At 50.8% G+C, this 19,976-nt stretch overlaps 12 protein-coding genes across 12 annotated transcripts; 4 read left to right on the plus strand and 8 right to left on the minus strand.

The window, feature by feature from the left end:
- Window positions 1-130: 130 nt before the first annotated feature.
- ASPSYDRAFT_91759 (sialidase family protein) lies at window positions 131-1,228 on the plus strand (the record flags this gene model as incomplete). Its single annotated transcript, XM_040852544.1, has 1 exon — window positions 131-1,228. One exon carries the CDS (start codon window positions 131-133, stop codon window positions 1,226-1,228), a length of 1,098 nt encoding a protein of 365 aa, XP_040700306.1.
- Window positions 1,229-1,325: 97 nt separating this feature from the next.
- On the minus strand, window positions 1,326-2,018 carry ASPSYDRAFT_156043 (carboxymuconolactone decarboxylase family protein; the record flags this gene model as incomplete). Its single annotated transcript, XM_040842520.1, has 1 exon — window positions 1,326-2,018. One exon carries the CDS (start codon window positions 2,016-2,018, stop codon window positions 1,326-1,328), a length of 693 nt encoding a protein of 230 aa, XP_040700307.1.
- Window positions 2,019-4,455: 2,437 nt separating this feature from the next.
- Window positions 4,456-5,804, plus strand: ASPSYDRAFT_33588 (iron-containing alcohol dehydrogenase; the record flags this gene model as incomplete). Its single annotated transcript, XM_040845117.1, has 3 exons — window positions 4,456-4,803; window positions 4,852-5,376; window positions 5,433-5,804. The coding sequence occupies 3 exons, from the start codon at window positions 4,456-4,458 to the stop codon at window positions 5,802-5,804; spliced, it is 1,245 nt and encodes a 414-aa protein (XP_040700308.1).
- Window positions 5,805-6,006: 202 nt separating this feature from the next.
- Window positions 6,007-6,756, minus strand: ASPSYDRAFT_91762 (uncharacterized protein; the record flags this gene model as incomplete). Its single annotated transcript, XM_040852545.1, has 1 exon — window positions 6,007-6,756. One exon carries the CDS (start codon window positions 6,754-6,756, stop codon window positions 6,007-6,009), a length of 750 nt encoding a protein of 249 aa, XP_040700309.1.
- A 664-nt stretch (window positions 6,757-7,420) lies between these two features.
- Window positions 7,421-8,995, minus strand: ASPSYDRAFT_33589 (uncharacterized protein; the record flags this gene model as incomplete). Its single annotated transcript, XM_040845118.1, has 1 exon — window positions 7,421-8,995. The coding sequence occupies one exon, from the start codon at window positions 8,993-8,995 to the stop codon at window positions 7,421-7,423; it is 1,575 nt and encodes a 524-aa protein (XP_040700310.1).
- Window positions 8,996-9,308: 313 nt separating this feature from the next.
- On the minus strand, window positions 9,309-10,539 carry ASPSYDRAFT_156612 (alpha-hydroxy acid oxidase; the record flags this gene model as incomplete). The annotated part of the gene is made up of 3 exons (XM_040842569.1): window positions 9,309-9,461; window positions 9,515-10,398; window positions 10,467-10,539. The coding sequence occupies 3 exons, from the start codon at window positions 10,537-10,539 to the stop codon at window positions 9,309-9,311; spliced, it is 1,110 nt and encodes a 369-aa protein (XP_040700311.1).
- Window positions 10,540-10,945: 406 nt separating this feature from the next.
- ASPSYDRAFT_59800 (ketopantoate reductase family protein) lies at window positions 10,946-11,971 on the minus strand (the record flags this gene model as incomplete). The annotated part of the gene is made up of 1 exon (XM_040849755.1): window positions 10,946-11,971. One exon carries the CDS (start codon window positions 11,969-11,971, stop codon window positions 10,946-10,948), a length of 1,026 nt encoding a protein of 341 aa, XP_040700312.1.
- Window positions 11,972-12,116: 145 nt separating this feature from the next.
- ASPSYDRAFT_59801 (WD repeat protein) lies at window positions 12,117-13,538 on the plus strand (the record flags this gene model as incomplete). The annotated part of the gene is made up of 1 exon (XM_040849756.1): window positions 12,117-13,538. The coding sequence occupies one exon, from the start codon at window positions 12,117-12,119 to the stop codon at window positions 13,536-13,538; it is 1,422 nt and encodes a 473-aa protein (XP_040700313.1).
- A 534-nt stretch (window positions 13,539-14,072) lies between these two features.
- On the plus strand, window positions 14,073-15,394 carry ASPSYDRAFT_156083 (DUF914 domain membrane protein; the record flags this gene model as incomplete). Its single annotated transcript, XM_040842524.1, has 3 exons — window positions 14,073-14,284; window positions 14,343-14,533; window positions 14,586-15,394. The coding sequence occupies 3 exons, from the start codon at window positions 14,073-14,075 to the stop codon at window positions 15,392-15,394; spliced, it is 1,212 nt and encodes a 403-aa protein (XP_040700314.1).
- Window positions 15,395-15,554: 160 nt separating this feature from the next.
- ASPSYDRAFT_70496 (beta-class carbonic anhydrase) lies at window positions 15,555-16,675 on the minus strand. The gene is made up of 4 exons (XM_040850511.1): window positions 16,371-16,675; window positions 16,279-16,316; window positions 16,080-16,219; window positions 15,555-15,983 (listed from the first exon to the last, which is right to left on the minus strand). The coding sequence occupies exons 1-4, from the start codon at window positions 16,454-16,456 to the stop codon at window positions 15,759-15,761; spliced, it is 489 nt and encodes a 162-aa protein (XP_040700315.1). The 5' UTR covers window positions 16,457-16,675; the 3' UTR covers window positions 15,555-15,758.
- Window positions 16,676-17,057: 382 nt separating this feature from the next.
- On the minus strand, window positions 17,058-18,480 carry ASPSYDRAFT_134399 (TauD/TfdA dioxygenase family protein). Its single transcript, XM_040840675.1, has 4 exons — window positions 18,332-18,480; window positions 17,545-18,277; window positions 17,361-17,494; window positions 17,058-17,296 (listed from the first exon to the last, which is right to left on the minus strand). The coding sequence occupies exons 1-4, from the start codon at window positions 18,455-18,457 to the stop codon at window positions 17,177-17,179; spliced, it is 1,113 nt and encodes a 370-aa protein (XP_040700316.1). The 5' UTR covers window positions 18,458-18,480; the 3' UTR covers window positions 17,058-17,176.
- Window positions 18,481-19,038: 558 nt separating this feature from the next.
- Window positions 19,039-19,706, minus strand: ASPSYDRAFT_134400 (uncharacterized protein; the record flags this gene model as incomplete). The annotated part of the gene is made up of 3 exons (XM_040840676.1): window positions 19,039-19,316; window positions 19,401-19,595; window positions 19,650-19,706. The coding sequence occupies 3 exons, from the start codon at window positions 19,704-19,706 to the stop codon at window positions 19,149-19,151; spliced, it is 420 nt and encodes a 139-aa protein (XP_040700317.1). The 3' UTR covers window positions 19,039-19,148.
- Window positions 19,707-19,976: the final 270 nt, after the last annotated feature.

Raw genomic sequence — 19,976 nt, forward strand, 5'->3', positions numbered from 1 at the left:
AGATGCAGTTGACAAAGTTGGAGCTGGAGATGATGACATCATCGGGAGTGCGTAAGCGGAACAACATCAGGCAGCAACTCTCAGCTTCTCTCTCCCTCTCTCTCCTCAACAATACCTAAATCCTTTCAAAATGCCTCATCTCGGACAGAAGATACTCAACAAACTCGGTGTCGACAGCCACCAACACGGCCACGGCCCTGGGCCCCCTCCCTCCGAAGGCCCGCCCCTCCAGGGCCGGCGCATGATCAACGAGGACGAGCGCCTGCTGGGCTCCCACCCTCGTGGGACGTACCCTCGACTCGCAAAGCTGGCCGACGGCAGCATCCTCTCCGGCTTCACCCGCTTCGAGGGTAAGACCCGGGTCCTGCAGGTTGCCCGCAGCACCGACGGAGGCTACCGCTTCGAAGACTTCTCCGAGGTGACTCGCGGCGCTGGCGACGTCGACAACATGTACCTCCTCGAGATTGCTCCGATGACCGTTCTGGCCGCCTTCCGAAACCATGATATCGGCCCCCACGGCCCTACACATTTCCGCATCACGGTATGCCGGTCCACGGACGGCGGGAAGAGCTGGCATTTCCTCTCGCAGGCGGCGCAGAAGAGTGCCCCCTTGGGCATCTGGGAGCCGTTCATGCGCATGTCGCACCGCGGGGAGGTCATGTTGACTTACTCCCAGGAGTTTGCGCATAACAACCAGTGCACGATGCTGGTGCGCTCGACCGACGGCGGTGCGACCTGGAGCCCGCCGCAGTGTCTGGAGGGGGAGAAGGACCCATTCCGAGATGGAATGAATGGAATTGCGAAGACCTGGGATAACGGGCGCGAGGCTCTAGTTATGGTGTTTGAAACAACGACATTTGGTCCGTTTGATCTGGAGGCCCTCATCTCGTACGATGACGGTTACACGTGGGGTAATCGGCACCGCGTCTACGTGCCAAAGCGTGGTCATAATGCTGGATCCCCGCAGATTGCTGCGTTTGGTGATGGCTCAATGGCGGTCATCTTCATGAACGATGAGGACCATCATCAGGTGCAGTGGACTAAGAATGCATCCATCAAGGTTGTCTTTGGGAGCCCGCCCAACAATGGTAAGATCCAGTGGTCGCGTCCCCAGGTCATCTGTCCCCATCTGAGTCACTGGCCGGGAATTATGGCCGTGGATGACCGGACGCTGCTGGCGACGTATGAATGCGGCGGACCCAAGGCGAAGTCAATTACGCTGCATTGAATTTAGTGACGGTGTGGCCTTTTGGATTTTGTCATTTAGTGTTTGCACTTTCTATTTATTGGGATATGTAGAGGAATTGAAAACCAAATTTCAGACATCACTTCAAACCCTCCACCAGCTCGTCAACACTCTTCATCTCACGCCCATTGTTCTCGCCAACATCCAGGGCAATCAGCACCCGACTCACACAGTTATAGCAGGCAATTCCCGTAGTCAACTCCACAATTTCACGGTCCGAGAACCCCTCCTTCTGCAACTGCGCAAAGGTCTCATCCTGCACCTTCACCGTCTGCGTCATCTCATCCGTATATCGTACAATCGCCTTCTGTTGCGCCGTCAACGCACTCTTTCCCAGCGCCTCCACAGCCGCAGCAACATCGCCCTGCGCTGTAGACGGCAGCGTGCGCACCGCCTGTAGTTCCGCGGGCTGGATTCCGCCCTTCAGCGCAAGCGGGGCATGGGCGTTCCACTCGTACACGGCGTCGGTGATCACGGCCACCCGCGAGACAGCTAGCTCGAGGAGACCCTGGTCAACGGTGGTCTTTGTGCGGATGGCGCCGACGAAGCTGTTCCAGCCGTCTGCGACTGGCGGGGAGTGCAGCAGGGACAGATCGAGGGGGATGAGCGGGCGCGGCTGGCGGCGGGCGGCAATGCGGGCGTAGATGTCGGCAGTCTCGGCGTCTGGGGTGGCCGGCTCAGAGGGGGCGTAGGGGAGGCGCATGGTGGATGGACGGGTGGTAGATAGGAATCTAGGTAGAGGGACTCGTTTGAGTGTAGATTTGAGGGTCATTAAATAATTGAGTGATGAGGAATTGATTTGATTGAGAGTGTTGGAGTTGATGCGGGGTCAGGTGAGGGCGGGTAAATGTTTACTCTCTCTTCCTCGCTTTTTCTTTTCCACTCCGACCCTCCCCTCGACTGAAACTGTGCAGTAAAGAGAGCAGTCGGGACCAGCAGAATCAACAGAATCAGCAGAATATGCGGAATCAGCGGAATGCAGCGCCGTTATCAGACTCCATTGCGGATTCATTCTGCATTTGACCCGCATTTGAGATGATGTCCACCACCACCAGCATCGCAACACCACGATGCTCAATATGAACAGTACTTCCCCAGCTTCAATAGCTGCGAAAGATAATTATTAATGACTTCTACACTTTCAGTGTCCAGTCTGCTCAGTATCCGTGCCTTCCAGCGCCCCCACCGCCTTCGTCAGTGGGTGCGCCACGTATTCTTCGTAATCATGGATTCTTTGTAAATTTTTAATATTTGAAGCTATTCAGAGACTAAAATAATTATTTATTAATCTAAAAGTCCTCTCCTGCTTCGCGGGTATATATCTTATTCTTAATTACCTGCTGAATTTATTCCTCCGGGCGCTTCGTGGGCTTATATCTATAAATCTTTTTGAATTACTTCACCAGCTTCCTCTCCTCCGCCGCGGTATCTTTCGCTTTCCAGACCTTAATCAATTGAATTACATCACGAGTTTTTATAACCCCGTTACTAGAAAGTAGTTTAACCTGATACTTAATAGGATTCTAGTATTAAGGCGCTTGCGCGGTCCTGATCCTGTATATTACTTACTAGGTTATATAGAGCTCTTCTAGCTTCTGTATTTAGTATTAAAAGACCTTCATTAAATTCTACTTTATTTTATCTAATATATCAGTTATATCCTTTATAATTTTTGCCTGATTCTTTATAAGCGTGTTAATTATTGCCGGAGGACTATTCTTAATACTAGAGAAGAGTAATAAAGGTGGTATAGAACTATAGCAGAGCTCTAGTATATTAATATCCAGGATTACTAACTGGTTAGTAAGTTACTTAATAATTTAACGTCTATTTACTAGCCAGATCCCGCGATCTTTAAAGGATTCTTGAATAATTCACTGTATAAAGACCTTCACGCGTACTAGTTAAATAATCTAGAGGAATTCTAGCTTCCTGTATAGCCTGCTGCCCCAGAAAGATATCTTATTATTAAGAAGCTGGAATTACTGCTTATAATTAAGGAATAGCTTGCTATCAAGAGGTTAATAGAGGTGAGTTATACTAGGTAAGAAGCTAAAAGGAATAATATTATTTTACTTATAGTATTATATAAATTTAAGAGTAAGATATAAGCTGTAACTATTAAATATTAGATATTACTTCTCTCCTTACTTTATACAGTCCTTTATAGCTTCAATAAATTCCTGTAGCCAGGTAAGCACCAGTTTATCTAATATCCAGCTATTTTATGAGATTATAGTCAAGGTATTACCCGGTAAGGCCTTACTACTATTATACTAGATCTCTATATAACTACTGCTTACTTTAAATATAAAGAATAACGCTATTAGCTAACTATCAGCAGAAATATACTCTAATACTATAATATTTTTATCTTTCTCACCCTCTACAAGATCTGGGTATCTTAAGGATCTAAAGATCTTGCAAGCCCCTCCCTGACCTGGTTAAAATCTATATTTATTAAAGTTATATACAAGACAAGCAGGAACCCTGTTAAGAAAATATTCTAGCTAGTTATACTAGTATTAAAGAAGCCCTGTATCCTTAGCTTAAATATACTTTAATTCCTTGGTCTTCTACCTTACTAGCGTGAGACCTAAATATACTAGTATACATGCTTTGAATTAATATAGCTATATTTTACTGACACGCTTTTCCGGATACCCCGCGCGGGCAAGGACCTGATTTGCCCACGCCTCTATAATAGAAGTAGTTAGCGGGAGGTTCTAATTCTTTATTTATATAATCTATTCGATCAAGGCCTTCTCCTGATATAGTTATAGAGTATTCTTCTTTAAAGTAGTTGGTGTTGCTGGTATTTTCACTTTTTAAAGGCGGCTTCGCAGCGTGGTACTTAACACGTTAAATTCACGCGTAATTTTCGAGATATTTGGTTTTTTTTGGGTTCTAGTAAAAGCGACGGCCTCGCTTAATCAAGATTCATTGAATTCAGGAGATTTCGGCATGTTTTGTGGCTTTAATAAGTAAAAATATCAATGACACGAGAATTTATGAAGAATCCGTGATTATGAAGAATATGTGGCGCACCCACTGACGAAGGCGGTGGGGGCGCTGGAAGGCACGGATATGATTTCATGCAAGCTCTCCACCAGCCCCACATCTCCACATCCGCATATAAGATGAAGTCACGGAATCATCGCAGAGTGAAGATCTGAGGTTAGTGTCCAGTGGTTCTCTACTCAACAACCATGGAGACTTTTCGCCCTGCCTTCGTTGACCGTCCTCGCCCTCTTCTTTCCTACGGTGTCCCCTTTCCCGAAGCCGTTGCTCGCCATGCTGTCAATACTTTCCACGCCCAGCGCGTCTATATCATCTGCTCCGGGTCCTTGGCCAAGAATACCGATTCACTTGATAAACTCGCCGAGGCCTTCGGCAAACTCAAGATTTCGATCGTTGGCCAGCGGATTGGCATGAAGAGTCATACACTATGGTCAGAAGTCCTCGAGATCACAGCCGATGCCCGGGAGTGTTCGGCCGACCTCATACTTACCCTCGGCGGCGGGACGCTGACAGACGGAGCGAAAGTGGTTTCATTTGTAAGGACACCGCCAATATACACTTGAAACCGGTACTGACTCTTGCAGGCCCTCGCAAATAATGCCAAAACATTTGAGGACCTGGAAACCCTCTGCATGGGCCCAAACCAGGAACGTCCTGCAAACGACCCCCGCCCCTCGTCCGTCCCCATCATCTCCGTTCCCACGACTCTCTCAGCCGGAGAGTACTCGAACTTCGCCGGCGCCACTAATGACAAGACACGCCGCAAACACTCTTTCCAGGCGCCCCTCCGGGGCCCGCAGTTGGTGGTCCTCGACCCGCAGCTCGTCGCATCCACAACACCAGAATCCATCTGGTTAAGCACCGGCGTGCGCGCTGTCGACCACTGCGTCGAGACGTACTGCGCCGTTGTAGGTACAACTGATGACACCGACTCGTTGGCGCTGAAGGCCCTCGCGAACTTGGTTCCGGGGCTCGTGAGGTCACGACATGATCCAAAAGGAGAAGACCTCGACGCGCGACTGACTTGTCAGCTCGGGTCTGTTGACGCCATGGCGGCATGCACAAGTGGGAGAGTGCAGCTCGGTGCTAGCCACGGTATCGGTCACCAGGTACGCTCCTAATCTTTCTTATCTCCTATTCGCATTTAAATTTAACGGTCATACAGCTCGGCCCCCTGGGCGTCGGCCACGGCGAGACAAGCTGCATCCTCCTCCCAGCCGTATGCAAGTACAACGCAAAATACAACGCCAACAATGATCGCCAATCACGATTGCGTGACTTCCTCCTCAAGCAACCGATACTCGAGAAAGTATCGGAGTCCCGTGGGTTGAACAGGGACACTGCTGACCTGGGCGATGTGTTGGATGCGCTTTTCCGGGAGCTCGGTATGCCTCGATCGCTTGGGGAGGTTGGTGTCGGACGCGACCAGCTGGATGGGCTTGCGGCGAACTCGTTGCATGACCGCTGGTGTCGCTCGAATCCGGTTCCGTTGAATGAGAAGGCACAGGTGTTGGAGATTCTGGAGCAAGTGGTTTGATCACACTGTAGCTACTGGCTTAGATAGATGTATGCCTATTTGAATAAATTATCCGGAACTGCCAACGGGTGCCTGTACAGTAGAATTCAGGCAATCAAATCCCCCGATATCAGAACGCTCAATCCAGCCCAATGCAAATGCTCCTGCGCTTCAACCAAATAACCCGTTCATGTGTCCCACCAAATACCAAACCAGAAAATTATCACAAACGATCAAGCAAGGCACACCTCTTCGTCCTCGGATCCAAGGACCGTCCCTCCTCATCAAACCCCCAAAACGGCTTATCCCCAAACCTCACCACCTTCCGAATCCACTTCATCGTATAATAAACACACCGATTCCTCCCCGCCCGACGTGTATCAGTGTTATAGAACACCGCCCGGATGGGCACATTCTCTCTCATCCGCAAGTGCTCGATCAACTTCGTCTGCACGGGCAGGAGGAACCGGCGCGGACGCACGGATATCACACGGTTCCGCTTCCGCTTGGTATGTTTATATTTATATCTATATCCAGCAGGAATCCTCGGATCACAGTCATATATGATAATGCATTTCCCGCTCTCATTGTGAAGTTTGAGGACTGCGACTGCCCAAGCGTGCCAGGGACGAGTGTCCCATTTGACATCTCCCACCCACGATGACGTCCAGGTGCTGAAGCAGCCGAGCCAGCAGGCCTTGTTGTGTTTGGGGCTCCGCCACCAGACGGCGTATGTGTCTCGGTGTTTTCCGTCCGGGAGGGAGGTGGCCCAGTTGGTCTTTTGTTGGTTAGTTGGGAAGGAGATTGGTCTTGGGTGCACGCTGGGGGCGCTGGGGTATTGGTTGTACTTGCGTAGGTAGCGAGAGAGGCTCGGTGCGAGGATTTCGGGGTTTCGGGGGAGTTTGAGTCGAGGTTGTACTATTGGGAAAGACGATTCTTGGTTGTTTGGAGTGTCTGAGTTTGGGATATCCATTGTGGTATGTGATGCGTTGATATGGTTGAAGACGAGGTTCAGAATGGGATGGTTTACACCTCGATGTTAACTGTCGGAGGAGAGATATGATGGTGACGAAGAAAGTGTCCATGTTGGGGGATCAGTCCAGGATATCCATCTTTCTTAGTTGTTTGTGTTCCACACCGACTGGATTGAGGCTATTTCCATGACGCGTGAAGCAGACAGTCGCGTCACGTCTATAGCAGTCAAAGCGCTCATAGAAAATCAGAAACAGTGCTCCTGCTAATGCCAATAAACTGTCAGTTTTAACAGTCCATTTAGGCAAGACTTTGCTATGGATTTCCAGAGGGCTGGACGGATATCCCCAGGTATAGTAAACGTGAGGGTAGGAGTTGAAGCGGCAGTAACACAGCACAACCCTTCTATGCAATTCTGGGTGCAAAACAGCATCATGAAAATCAACCTCCCAGTATGCGCGAATTGAAGATTTTAGAGAACCTGCCTGAAGCCACTGCGCGTGGTTAGTGTGATAAAGAGATTGAGGGCTTCCAATTAGGGCTCCAGGTTTGATCCAACGGCAGTCCACGATTGGCGTTCATTCTAGAAGACATCTTTGTGAACTTTTTGTGAGCTTTTCTAGTATTTGCTACATAAATATTGAATTATACCCCTGAGAAGGTTGTCAAGGAGCTTGACATGTAAAGCTGGTCGCATGGCTGACATCTCCTCCCTGATACACGAGTCTCGAAGGATACGGACACAAATTGCGCGACACAGTCTTCCCACTCGCATCCACAGTCGACGCAAATAAATACTCCGGGGCCTCTCCATTTTCAACCCAGGATGTCAGAGCTTCCCATGGATTCGTCGGTACCGGCCCATACCCACCGCTACAGTGCGCTGCCCCAGGCGCCAGGAACACGCGGTAGAACTGACCCACGTCTACCCCTTCGCCCATTCCCTCCGAGAGAGCATCATGGAACCGAGTCGTGCCTGCTGGTGGTATATACTCGTCCGCGAGACCATGCCAGGTGAGTAACTTCGCACCGGCTTTGCGGAATCCCTCGAGGTCCGGATGTAGCGTCCCAAACTGGGGAGTGAATTTCTTAACGGAGAGGGCAAATGCTTCTGCAAAATCAGAGTATGTCATGTTTGAAGCAGGGTAGTTCGCATCCAGGAAGATGAAGTATTTGATCCAAGCCTCGGCGGCCTCGAAGGGCTTTGCAATGCCGGTGCGGTTGACTATGACCGTGTTCGCGAGCCCGCTGAAGCTGGCCCCTAGAGGGATTCCGTACCACAGCTGTTTCCCATTCTCATCTGTTGGTCCTTGCAGGCATTCAAGGACGACGTCTGACTCGGCGGAAGTGATGGTTACCGTAGTATTTGTGTCGCTGCAATCTATGGACTTCCCAACAAGGGTTGTCGGGTCGAAATTGCATGCATCTGGACCGTATGTAGATATCAGACCGTCTACGGCTCCGTCGAGATGGTCACAGGCGGCTACGATTGCAGTTTCATACGCATTAAACACGCATTGCGGAGGAGCAACCGAGTTCCCCATAACAACCGAGGGCCAGAAGTCCGCCGGGGACACTTGAGGCGTATGAATCGCCGGAGAGATCGCCAGAATCCCATCAAAGTCGTCTGGATAGTACATGGCAGACAAGTATCCCTGACGCCCGCCAGTAGAGCAGCCATGGTAATACGAATAGCGATGCCCAACCCCATAATACTCCCGGATAATGGCCTTTCCAAGGACATTCATATCATGGATTGATCGATATGCAAAGTTGGTGAGTAGGGCCGTATTTGCAGAGCCGTCGCTTTTAAGCGCCCACGACCCCTCAGTTTGATTCACGGTGTCGTGGGCGAAGCCTGCATCTGTTGAAGCTGTTGCGTAGCCTAGGGCTACGCCTGGACCTTGTCTAGATGCGAAATATCCTGCAATAAGACCGCCTCCGCCGGTGGCGAGGTAGTTTCCGTTCCATCTTTTGGCTGGAGGGAGCCAGATTGACATGACCACGTAGTCATCTTGGTCCGGGTGGGTGAGAGTTACTGTGACATTGCAGAAGTCTATGGTAGATACATATGTTGGAGCAATGCTGGAGAGGTCGTCAGATGTATAGTTCTGCACCTGGGTGGTGCTTATGGATAAGATCTCGACGTCGTGTATTTTGCCGGGGACATTGATGTTGCACCGCGGCGATGCCTGAGCAAACCCTAACAGGATGGAGAGCACTACAGAGACCAACATCATTGAAATAATGGAAAAGTGGAAAGCGTAAGGCTGCTCCGAATATGTATAGCTGTTTATACCTTGCTTTTCCCCATATACTCCACCCCGCGCTAACTCGGCTAAACTGCGGTGGTCTCCATGTTTCCCTCGGTCGTTGTAACACGACAGAAACAGACCTTGAGTTTGTCTACGGTTAAGCTATCAAGCTGTAGATTAAAAGAGGGGGTTCTAAGGTCACAATCACTCAGCAAGAGCCTGTCATTGTCCGGATAGCGTGAATAGTTCGCTGCTTTCTCTGTCTATTCTGTCTACTCTTGATCAAGCCGTACAAATGCTACAGCCTTGCCAAAGGCCCATCAGCCCGAACCACTGCCAGAGAGGCAGGGCTAATGTCAGATATCGTCTTGCAACCGGTCAGTTGCATGCATCGCTTGAACTCATCGAAGAGAATCTGGAGCATCAGTTCGACCCCTTTCTGGCCGTCGTGCTGTTCAAAGGTTAGTCCAGTTAGCAGCAACCTGTGGAATTAGAGACACATACCGCGAGCCCCCATAATACCGGACGTCCAACCCAACAACACTCTGCACCCAGTGCCAGAGCTTTGAATATATCTGACCCAGACCGGATGCCCCCGTCAACATGGATCCTGATCCGCCCTCGCGCAGCCTTCGCACACGCAGGTAGAGCATCAAGAGTCGCCGGGGTCTCATCCAGCTGCCTCCCACCATGGTTACTAATAACCACGCCGTCACATCCATACTCAATAGCCGTCTCGACATCTTCCGGCGTCAGGACCCCCTTAATCCAAATCTCCATGTTAGATACCCTTCGTAACCAGGGGATATCCACAGCCCAAGAATGCGAATCCGAGTTCGACGCCGTAAACCCATCGTCGTGCGACTGGCCCTGAATCCACTCTGACGACCGTTCATACATCGGATAGCCCAGGCCAGGAGGGGGCTTGAACCCATTGCGCCACTCGTTATACCGAACGCCCAGGACTGGGCTGTCTGCCGTGAGGAAGATCGCTTTGCACCCGGCGGCTTCGGCGCGGCGCACGATTCGCTCCTGTTTGGGTTTGTCGTTCATGATGTATAACTGCATGGCGTGGTTGATCGGCCCGACTTCTTTGGAAGCTTCAATGATTTGCTCGACCGTGTAATTCGCGTACGAAGACACGCCCATGTGCACGCCCATATTCGCACATGCTCGGCTTGTCGCTAGTTCACCGTCTGGATGGGCCATTGCCTGGATACCGGCTGGAGAGGCGCAGAGTGGGAATGAAATTTCCTTGTCGAATAAGGGGATTTTGGTATTCACGTTTGATACATCTTTCAAAACTCGCGGCAGCAGACGGTATTTACGGTAGGCTGCTGAGTTGTCGTACAGGGTTACCTCGTTCGTGGCTCCTGCGTTGAAGAATTCTATACAGCAAGCGACGATATCTCAGTTTATGGCTGGTGTAGATAAGTGCCTGGCCGAAAGTCCGTACCTTTTACTTGTTTTGGTAGGACTCGTGAAGCCGAATCTTCCAAATCAGCTATTGACAGGATTTTATCAGTCATGGTGGAATACTGTAACAGGTGTGGTGTGTTGAAGCTGTGGTGGGATGTCGATATTCCTTCATTTGGTCGAGACCAGCAGTTCAAAAAGGCAAGTAGAGCCGATGCTAATCAGCCAAAGGCGCGGGAGTCTCAGCCAGTGACAATTCAGAATTGGGATCTTGGTCGGAGTCTGTGCGACGGGGACAAGTCGGCGACAAGTGCGATGCAGGATGGAGGGGTACATGTGCGTATCAGTATCCAACTCAAAATCATTTTTCGAATATGAAGGTAATTCAATGTGTGTTAAAAGGCATGTTGTTGCCATGAAGAAAATTCCTGTACAGAAGTAGATGTCTCCAAGCGCAAGGAATATAGTTGACCACGGCCGATCTATTTACTGCTATATACCATAATGAAGCAACTCAAGCTATTGATGCATTTTTTCAGAGCTCTTCGCCAGTACAAGCTGTGTCACCATCGAGTTAGCAACGCAGTCAATACCCAGCTCCTTACCACGCTTAACGATCCAGCCGTTTATGTATTCGATCTCGGTACTCCGACCTTTGCGAATATCCTCGCGCATACTGCTTGAGTTCTGCGCCGTCTTCTCCGTTGTGTCTCGGGCGACAGCCTCGAGTGAGTCGACAGAAAAGGAGGCTCGACCGGCTGGCAAGCTCTGGACTTCGGGCAGGCTTTCAAAGACATTAGAAACTTCTTCAAGAATGCGCCGTCGCAGGGGCTGGATGTCGGCATTCTCGTTTATGCGTCCGTTTCGAACATCGAGTATTGCCGTCAAGGGGTTGATTATGCAGTTTGAGGCCAGTTTCGACAGTTGCATCTGAAGCAAATCTGACCATTGCAGCTCCTCACATCCGAGAACAGGCGATTTCAAGAGAGCTTCCAGCAGTACTTGGTGCTGAGAGCTCCTCGGGGACGGCTCACTGCCGACAAGGCCGACGGAAATACTGCCATTGGGACTCGCAAGGATAGCTTCGGTTGAAGACTTTAGGTAAACCCCAAGGCGCATAATGCCAAACATGTACGTCGGCCGCGTAGAACTATCTGGGAAAAGTTTCTCATTGAGATTTTCAATCTGACCCAGGCCGTTCTGAAGAAAACAGATTGTCGAGTGAGATCCAAGTCGATGTTTGATGGGCTCCAGTGCAGACACCGTTGCGGGCGCCTTTACCGTAACAATCAGGTTGTAAATTGGCTCTGAGGATGATGATGTCCCCGGAAGTTCAGTGTCAAATCCTCCCTGTTCTTGCAGCTCGCCGGCTTCTCCTAGTCGCAGCCCCAACTTCCGCCCAGTAGAGAGCTCATGATAAAGGTCCGCGCGGTGGACAAGCAAGGCTACGGGCGGTGGATTGGGCCCAGATAACAGCGAGTGGGCAACAAGAGTGCCAATACTTCCCAGTCCCAGGATGTAAATACGGTGATTGGGGGTTGACATGGCGAAGATGAAGACGGAGAATCCCCCGCGAAGATCGCCTGTATACACACGATTACTAATCACACCATCCCTCGTCCTCCTCTCCTCGTCGTCCTGTCTCACTCTCCAGTCTCCACGTCTAAACTTATACTGGCAGCTCCCATGAATGAATGCATATCTCCTCAATCGGGCCGTTGGGTCCGTTCCGCCATCCACCTTCCACTCTGCGCAGTCAATCCGCCTGCTTCACGCGCTTGAGCCCGCCCCCGGGATCCGCTTCTCCAGCAGCAAGTTCCAGTCCGCGAACGACGAAGGTCACGACGCCGGCCTTGACGAGGTTTTTGCACACAGAGCTGGAGCGAATGTGTTAGCCATCGACCAGTATGAAGGCCGCTTCATGGTCTCTGGTGGTGCTGACCCGTCGATTCACCTGTGGGATTTGGAGACACGAGCCGCCGAGTTGAGTTACACCCATGAGCCTGTCGCCTCGATTTCTAGGTTCTCGCACGACGACGCGCATACGCATGCCATTACATCCGCCTCTATCTATCCCTTCGATCCTACCCCGTCTACGATCCTTACCACCTCCCATGACGGTACCCTGAAGCTCTCGGCCCTGCAACCGGCGACAATCACTCCTGTCCACACCTTTAAGCTCGAATGTACTCCATACACCCATTCATTGTCTTCCCATCCCGGTTCGCCTATACTAGTTGCTGTTGGGACATCCGAAAAGCCGGTCCGATTGCTCGACCTACGCTCTGGGTTGTCTACGCATGGCCTCCCTGGTCACAGCTCAGGCGTACTTTCCGTATCCTGGGCTCCCCATCGCCCGCATATCCTAGCGTCTGCTTCTACCGACAATCGCGTTATCCTATTCGATATTCGTCGCGCTGGACACAATGCCGCGATTGCGACTCTCGACATGGACGACGCAGTGGGTCTTGTGACATCTCAAAACACCCCGGGCTCGTATAATAGCCGCCCCGCATTTTCTCCCCATGCTCGGGCGCACAACGGAGCAGTAACAGGGGTGCGATGGACTTCGGATGGGACATATCTGGTAACCGCTGGTCATGACGCGCGGATTCGTGTATGGGAGGCTGCAACGGGTGCCAACACCCTTGTCCATTTCGGCCCACGGATTCAAAACACTTCATCTGCCCACTTGGCCGAAAGGGCGCCGTTGATCGTGCCCCATCGTTATATGGGTGCCGGACATGAAACGCTACTGTGGGCCAATTTCAGTGACTCGGACGACCGAGGGGAGATTTTCCTCCTTGGTCTCCGCGAGGGGTCGTTTATCAAGCGTCTCCGAGTGCCCGGCCTCATGGCGCGCAGATCAAATGTGCAGGGACGGTCCAACGCGCTCAGCGCCGCGCGCATCAATTCATTAGCATGGCGAGGCAATGGTGCGTCCGGCGAAGGCATCGAGGTGTTTTCGGCACATGGCGACGGGACACTGAGGACATGGGTTTCGCGAGAATCAGAAGAGGAGCCAACTGAATCTGAAGAGATGGAGCAGGCAGACCGCAAGCGTAAACGGGATGTACTCGAAGAGATCTACCAAGGCTTTATGTCAGTCTAGATATCAACAAAGCATGGATTCTGCCACGGGATGCCGCCTTTGGGTCTATTGTGAGTGGTGACGATTTGGAAAAGTCACCCGATAAAGACCAGAGAGCTCATGGCATTGACGATTGAGCATTTGTCGGAGACCACCGACATTCTCCACCTTCCATGCAAGGTTTTGACAAGCGCACCGCAAGGGTGGCTCAAACCAACACATCTGATTGGGACGTCCAGACCCCCACGAAGCCCGGTCTCGTTTAGATCTCGAGCCCAGACCTGCCGTTGCCCAATAAGGAATCTCGCCCGGCCCGCCGCCTAGAGTCTGTTCGCATCTGCGACTTTTCTGCCTCCGTTCGCTCTTTGCTTTTTTCCTGCTGCAACATCCCACTTCTTCACCTGGGAAAATCTTACCAGACCGCAGGCGAGCGACTTCAGGGAGTTTTGCGCTCGTTTAGGCCAGAAAGCTCCCAGCATAAATCCGGCAGTCTCCCTCTCGCGTCGTTTGATTCCCCGCAGTGTTCCCACCGACGATCAACGACCACCCGCCGCCATGTCCGATAACAAGAACAAGCAACAGCCCACGGTCGAGACGACTGTCACAGGCCCCGATGGTGGAAGCCCATCTACTGTGACGTCCACCGATGCCAGCCCCTCAGAATCAGAGCCTGTTCCAGAAACAGCAGCTGACCAAATCGACGAGGGAAAGAAAGGGTTCTTTGCGTACTTTAAAACCAAAGAATTCTACATAACTCTAATTCTTGGGTAAGAATTTTCGAGTGTTTTTGTTATTTCCTATGGCTGATTGAGTTTCCCCATGCAGACAGTTTCTGGCAATCACAAACACCGGGACCAACACATTCAACCAGATGCTCGCGGACAAGCAAACGCAGATCCCGGCTTTCCAAACGTTCTTCAACTACTGCCTTATCAACATTATCTTCACTTCCTATACTCTCTACAAGTATGGCATCAAAGGCTGGTTCCAGATGCTATGGAAGAGCTGGTGGAAGTGTGAGTTTTCCATCCACATGTCGCATTGTCAGCAGTGTCTAACTAGTTACAGATGTTATTCTATCTTTCTGCGATGTCGAGGGCAACTACTTCATGGTCCTCGCCTACCAGTACACCACAATGATGAGTGCTCAGTTAATCAATTTCTGGGCCATCGTCATTGTGGTTCTGGCTTCTTTCATATTCCTCCGCGTCCGCTATCACATTTCCCAGATTATTGGTATCCTGATCTGTATTGGCGGCATGGGCGTCTTAATTGCGTCGGATCACATCCAGGGCACGAACGGGGGAGATATCTCCCGAGGCAACCAGATCAAGGGTGACCTTTTCGCTCTACTGGGAGCTACTTTCTACGGTCTTGCCAACACCGGTGAGGAGTATTTCGTCAGCACCGCGCCTGTTTACGAGGTTATCGGCCAGATGGGTTTCTGGGGCATGATCATCAACGGTGTACAGGCTGGTATCTTCGACCGCGATTCTATCAAGAACGCACACTGGGATGGCCAAGTGGGCGGGTATTTGGCAGGCTACACCTTGTGTCTGTCGATCTTTTATTCCACGGCGCCGCTCTTATTCCGTCTCGCGTCGGCCGCGTTCTTCAACATTTCGCTCCTTACAATGAACTTCTGGGGTGTCATCATTGGCATTGAAGTTTTCAAATACAGTGTGCACTGGATGTACCCGATCGCGTTTGTTCTCATCATTATCGGCCAGCTTATCTACTACCTCGGCCGCAAAGTTCTAGGAGAAGCTCGCAAGCCTTGGCTTGGACGGAACCAGGAACGCGGTGTTGCTGGTATTTTCACTGCGAAACGCAAGATCGAGGCGAATGCAGCGGCGTTGCGTACCTCCGCAGCCTGACCCAAGAACCGTCTTCGCACCGTGTCTGTTATAACATCTCGGTCAAACGGTGTCGGGGTAGCCGCTGCGTTTGGTCTTCAATTGTTTCACTTGGGTAATATATAGTGTATAATCAAACAGTCAATCAAATCAGTGGTCTTTCTACCATTTCTCACAGTATCATACAATTCTACCAGTGCCTGTAACAATCGTAGAATTCCCAGTCTGATTATCATCGCATTTCATTCACGTTCGAAACTACAGCCAATCTAGACGCCTCCCCATCCACACCAACACCATCGCTACAACCCAACCAGCCATCCCAGACTCCACGATCAGCAACAATGCACCACCAAGACAATTAAACACAACTCCGACCTCAAATCTACTCAACTTTGACAATCTTCCCCGACTCAACTTCATAGATATACCCCGTAACGGGCACATCCAACACCAACGGATTCTCTTTAACTAGTCGTACATCATCCAAGACACTCTTCCTAAGGTCCGAGAATGGAAGAAAGGCAATATGATCTGCATTCTGCTGAATCTCGTCCCGGATCTTAGTTCGGATGGCGTCGTCGGTGAATGTGAGCATTCCACAGTCCGTCTGTATAATCGTTTAGCCATTTTTACTGCTTCTGCTGCTGCTGCTGCGGCCGCTGCTAGAGGGGGTTCGAAATTAAACTGGGTGACGCTGACGTACGTGGTGTATAATTACTATCTCCCGCGTCCCAAGCAGCTGCTGCGAGATGACGATGCTGCGCAGGGCATCGGTGACTCGTCCGCCTGCGTTGCGGATGACATGGGCGTCGCCTTCTTCTAGGCCTAGGGCGCGAGCAGTATCTGGGAAAATACATGGTCAGCCTCGACTTCGAAATCCTGCAGTTCCTTTTTGGGCCTACCCAGTCGTGCGTCCATGCAGGCTACGATGGCGACCTTGCTGTTGAATTGGCTCTTGTTAGGCGTAGTCTCGAGCAGAAGGAGGTGGCCGTACCGCTGAGGAGGGAGCTGCAAATCGCCTTTCGCAAAGGACGCGGCGTAGTTTGCATTTGCGGCTTCGAATTCCTTTGCCACGGACATTTCTTCGTCTACAAAAAGCAAAAAACACTCGGACTATCGGGGATTTGTCGTTACCAGTAAGGATGTTGGATGTTATACAATCACAGGAGCGACAAGGAGCCCTCTCTTCCTTTTGTGTTTGCCAACGTCGTCGCTGCCATCTCAAGGCTGATTGCGTGCTGAACTTTGCTAGTATCATGCACCAACCAGGCACTTGGTTACAGGGCAGTCTGCATGGTGATGCTGTGGTTCGTGAACTTATCACGCATACTCGCAATTTACCCCGCTGATGGTTTCATCGCGCTGATCTTAGTGGCTTCAGTGTCGAACCTGCGTAGTTCCTCTGGACTACTACTACTACTACTACTACTACTACTACTACTACTACTAATCAGTATTAGTCGTAGCTCGCGCTGCCATGGCAAATGTCTGCATGTATTAGACTCCAAACAGGCCCAGTGCAAGCCCCCACTGATGCGTAGCCCAAAAACTGGCCACATTTAACCAACTCGTGCAAACCACTATGAACGGAAGAAGAGAAGTAATGTGCGATACTGCTTTAACAAGTCAAATTATAACCGGATTAATTTCTGACTTGCTACAAAGGACACGCTCCCATAAGAAAAATAGTATATATACGTCTCGCCACACCGGGCTCCGTATTGAACATTCTGAAGACTGCGGCTCAATCATATATCAAAACCAAAACATCACAGTGGAATTGGAAAGGGGATTCACCATTTACTCCTCCGGCACGTAAGGCGTCTCGTACGGCCGCTCAGCCTGCGGCGTAATCCGGGCCAGATGGCGACGTTCGCCCGTTGTCCAGTCGACAATGGCAGAGTGCGCAGTAACGCGGTTCTATTTCGTCAGTCACCGTCGTCCATTTTATTATAGGAGGAAGAATGGAGAATGGAGAACTCACATCCCAAACAACAACAGTGCCAGGTGCCCATCTCACCCTAGCCTGATAGTCAATGCCTCGACCGATATGGTTCAGCAGGAATGCCAACAGAGCGTCACTCTCCTCCTTCTTCAGCCCTACGATACTCCGAGTAACTGAAAACCATCAGCGATATCCCAGGGGAAAAGGAAGGATAGATACTCACAACCCCCATTAACAAACAACGCCTTCTCCCCCGTCGCCGGATGCGTCCTCACAATCGGATGCTCATTCTTAACAGGCTCCCTCCTTACCACTCCACCCCGCTGCCGACTAAACTCCGCCTGCTCAAACCCACTATGCACAGCCTTAAGCCCGTGGAGCCTTTCTTTGATCGCCGGCGAAAGCCGGTTATACGCTTCAACCTGGTTCACGAATGCCGTGTCCCCGCCGACTTCAGGGGTGTCGAGGATATACAAGAACGTTGTACCGGGTGGTTGCTGCTCATACGTTACATCGGAGTGCCAGGCAACTGTGCTATTCTTCTCAGCGAAGAATGCATCTAGTTCTCCCTTGTTGCCCTTTCGGTGCACGAGGTGGATCTCCGGATATCCGTCTGGTGCACCGGACGTAGGATGGATGTGGTGTCGCCCGAAATAGCCACCGAAGTCGAGGGCTTCTTTGATGGGGAGGGAGGCGAGGTCTTGGTCGCGGAAGGCGACGACTTTGCGCTGGGCGACGAGGAGGGCGAGCTGGTCTTTTGCTTTGGTGGATAGTTTGGAGAGCTGGACGCCGGTGACTTCGGAGCCCGTTGTGGGTGTTAGTTTCTGGATCTTGGAGCCGGTGCCGAGGAGGTCGGAGAAGGAGGGGTCGGCGTCGAGGCCGTGCTCGGTGTGCGTGAAGGGTTCGAGAGGGTGGTATTTCTCCGAGTGGTCCCAGATTGGGAGGTAATGGGGGAACTATACTATCAGGTTAGATAGGGCTGGATGATGTGGATGGGGCAGGGCACATACACTGGCGGTGGTGGTTCCCCCTTCCTCGTCGATGGCTCGTCGGATTTTGGGCTTCGTTTCGACGGTGTCAGGCTTGACAGGCACGACGACGTCGGCTTTGGGGGCTTCAGCAATAGAAGGGGCCATTATGTTTTGATATTAAACTTGTGCAGTAGTTGCAGTCTCAGATAGAGGGCATGGGTTGCAGGTCCCAGTGAAGATTTCAGAGAGATATATATACATAAGCCTCCACCCGCCTTACACCATCCTAACTCCAGATCGCGTGGATCAATCAGCCCACCATCGGCGATAAATTTCTAACATCGGTTGTCGGCGATAATGTTGGGTCGACCGTAGCGGAGGTATGAATGACACCATCTCCAGGCAGAATTGCGGGCGAGCGAACACCTCCATACAAGGGAGGGCGCGCGCATGTGCCTACTACGTGCTACACACCATAATAACAACATATTCGTCATGGTAGGATATACTTGAGGTACTCTCTGGGAGATCGGATACAGCAGAGGGAGAAGGAAGGGTTCCCGATTGGGAAGGAGGTAGGGCTATGCATCTGCCTCGGCAGGAACTGTATTCGAGGTCTACAGTAGAAGTACTTGCAGTTAAATAATGCATTGATAATGAATTTCCTAACATAATAACTACTCAACAGGCTTGTTCATTCGCTTGTAACACGCCTAATCATCCCCTCAACACAACAAACAAAAGCCACACAGGTAAAGAAAAGAAGGTAAAGTGATGGTCTGTTGAAGAGGCATCACTCACCCACACGGACTGCTAGCACCACGACGTCACGATGGAATCAGAAGCCGTGGCCGAACTAATACTTGCATGTATCATCTTCCTGGACAACCAGCGAGTATCCATCAGGATGGTCAACGACGCCACCAGACACCATCTCGCCATCGTACTCCTCCGTACATTCGTTCAAAATCACATTCATGGTGTCAACAACATTCTGAAGGGTAGGTCGAAGAGTATGTTTTGCCTAGTTTCGCGGACGCATGTCAGTAGTCTGAACTTAAAAAAAAAAAAAAAAGGGATATATTATAAGTATGGCAAGTTTACTCACGCTATTGCACGCTCGCACGCTGATGGCCAAGTCCTTGACGCAGGCAACTTCAATGCACGACTCGGGCTGGATAACTTTGTTGATCCATGTCCCCGCTTCTTTCGCTATGGCGATTCGCAGGTTGGTCCAACGGATGATGGTTTCGAGGTCGTTTTTCTCAGGGTGCAGGGCCTTCCCCCAGCAGTTGACGGTATGCTATTAGACAGTTAGTACAAGATATTCTTCGTGATGGGGCTGAGAGGGTCGTACAGCAGATTCCACGGTTGCGAGGGAGGCAACAAAAGCACTGATAAGAGTGAGACGCATTTTGGTGAGAAGCGGTTGGTTCGTGCTGATTGATAATTTTGATAGATTCAGTTCTGAAGTGGAGAGAAATGTTCGGTGATGGAGGATGTCAGGGTGAAGGAGAGGATTCAACAGGCTATTTATGCTGCTCAGATAACTGATTATGAGGCCAGAACGGGCGTCTGTGAATGTGTAAGTGTATAAGAACGGCACACCAGGATATTTGAGATACACTGTGCAGCTGAATCAAAAGTCATAGAATTGATAGTCATTCACAGCTCGCCCGGATAG

Source organism: Aspergillus sydowii (genome assembly GCF_001890705.1).
Source record: "Aspergillus sydowii CBS 593.65 unplaced genomic scaffold ASPSYscaffold_9, whole genome shotgun sequence".
NCBI classification, from domain to species: Eukaryota; Fungi; Ascomycota; class Eurotiomycetes; order Eurotiales; family Aspergillaceae; genus Aspergillus; species Aspergillus sydowii.

Excerpts from the sequence above, each read along its gene's own strand:
- ASPSYDRAFT_70496 (XM_040850511.1), bottom strand. The coding sequence starts at position 16,456 with ATGTCCGTGGCAAAGGAATTCGAAGCCGCAAATGCAAACTACGCCGCG. Across the intron at positions 16,220-16,278 it reads CTGCATGGACGCACGACTGG|ATACTGCTCGCGCCCTAGGC; the intron begins GTAGGCCCAAAA and ends GTATTTTCCCAG. Across the intron at positions 15,984-16,079 it reads AGATAGTAATTATACACCAC|ACGGACTGTGGAATGCTCAC; the intron begins GTACGTCAGCGT and ends ACGATTATACAG.
- ASPSYDRAFT_134399 (XM_040840675.1), bottom strand. The coding sequence starts at position 18,457 with ATGGCCCCTTCTATTGCTGAAGCCCCCAAAGCCGACGTCGTCGTGCCT. Across the intron at positions 17,495-17,544 it reads GTTGTTTGTTAATGGGGGTT|TTACTCGGAGTATCGTAGGG; the intron begins GTGAGTATCTAT and ends GATGGTTTTCAG. Across the intron at positions 17,297-17,360 it reads GCACTGTTGTTGTTTGGGAT|AACCGCGTTACTGCGCACTC; the intron begins GTGAGTTCTCCA and ends CTGACGAAATAG.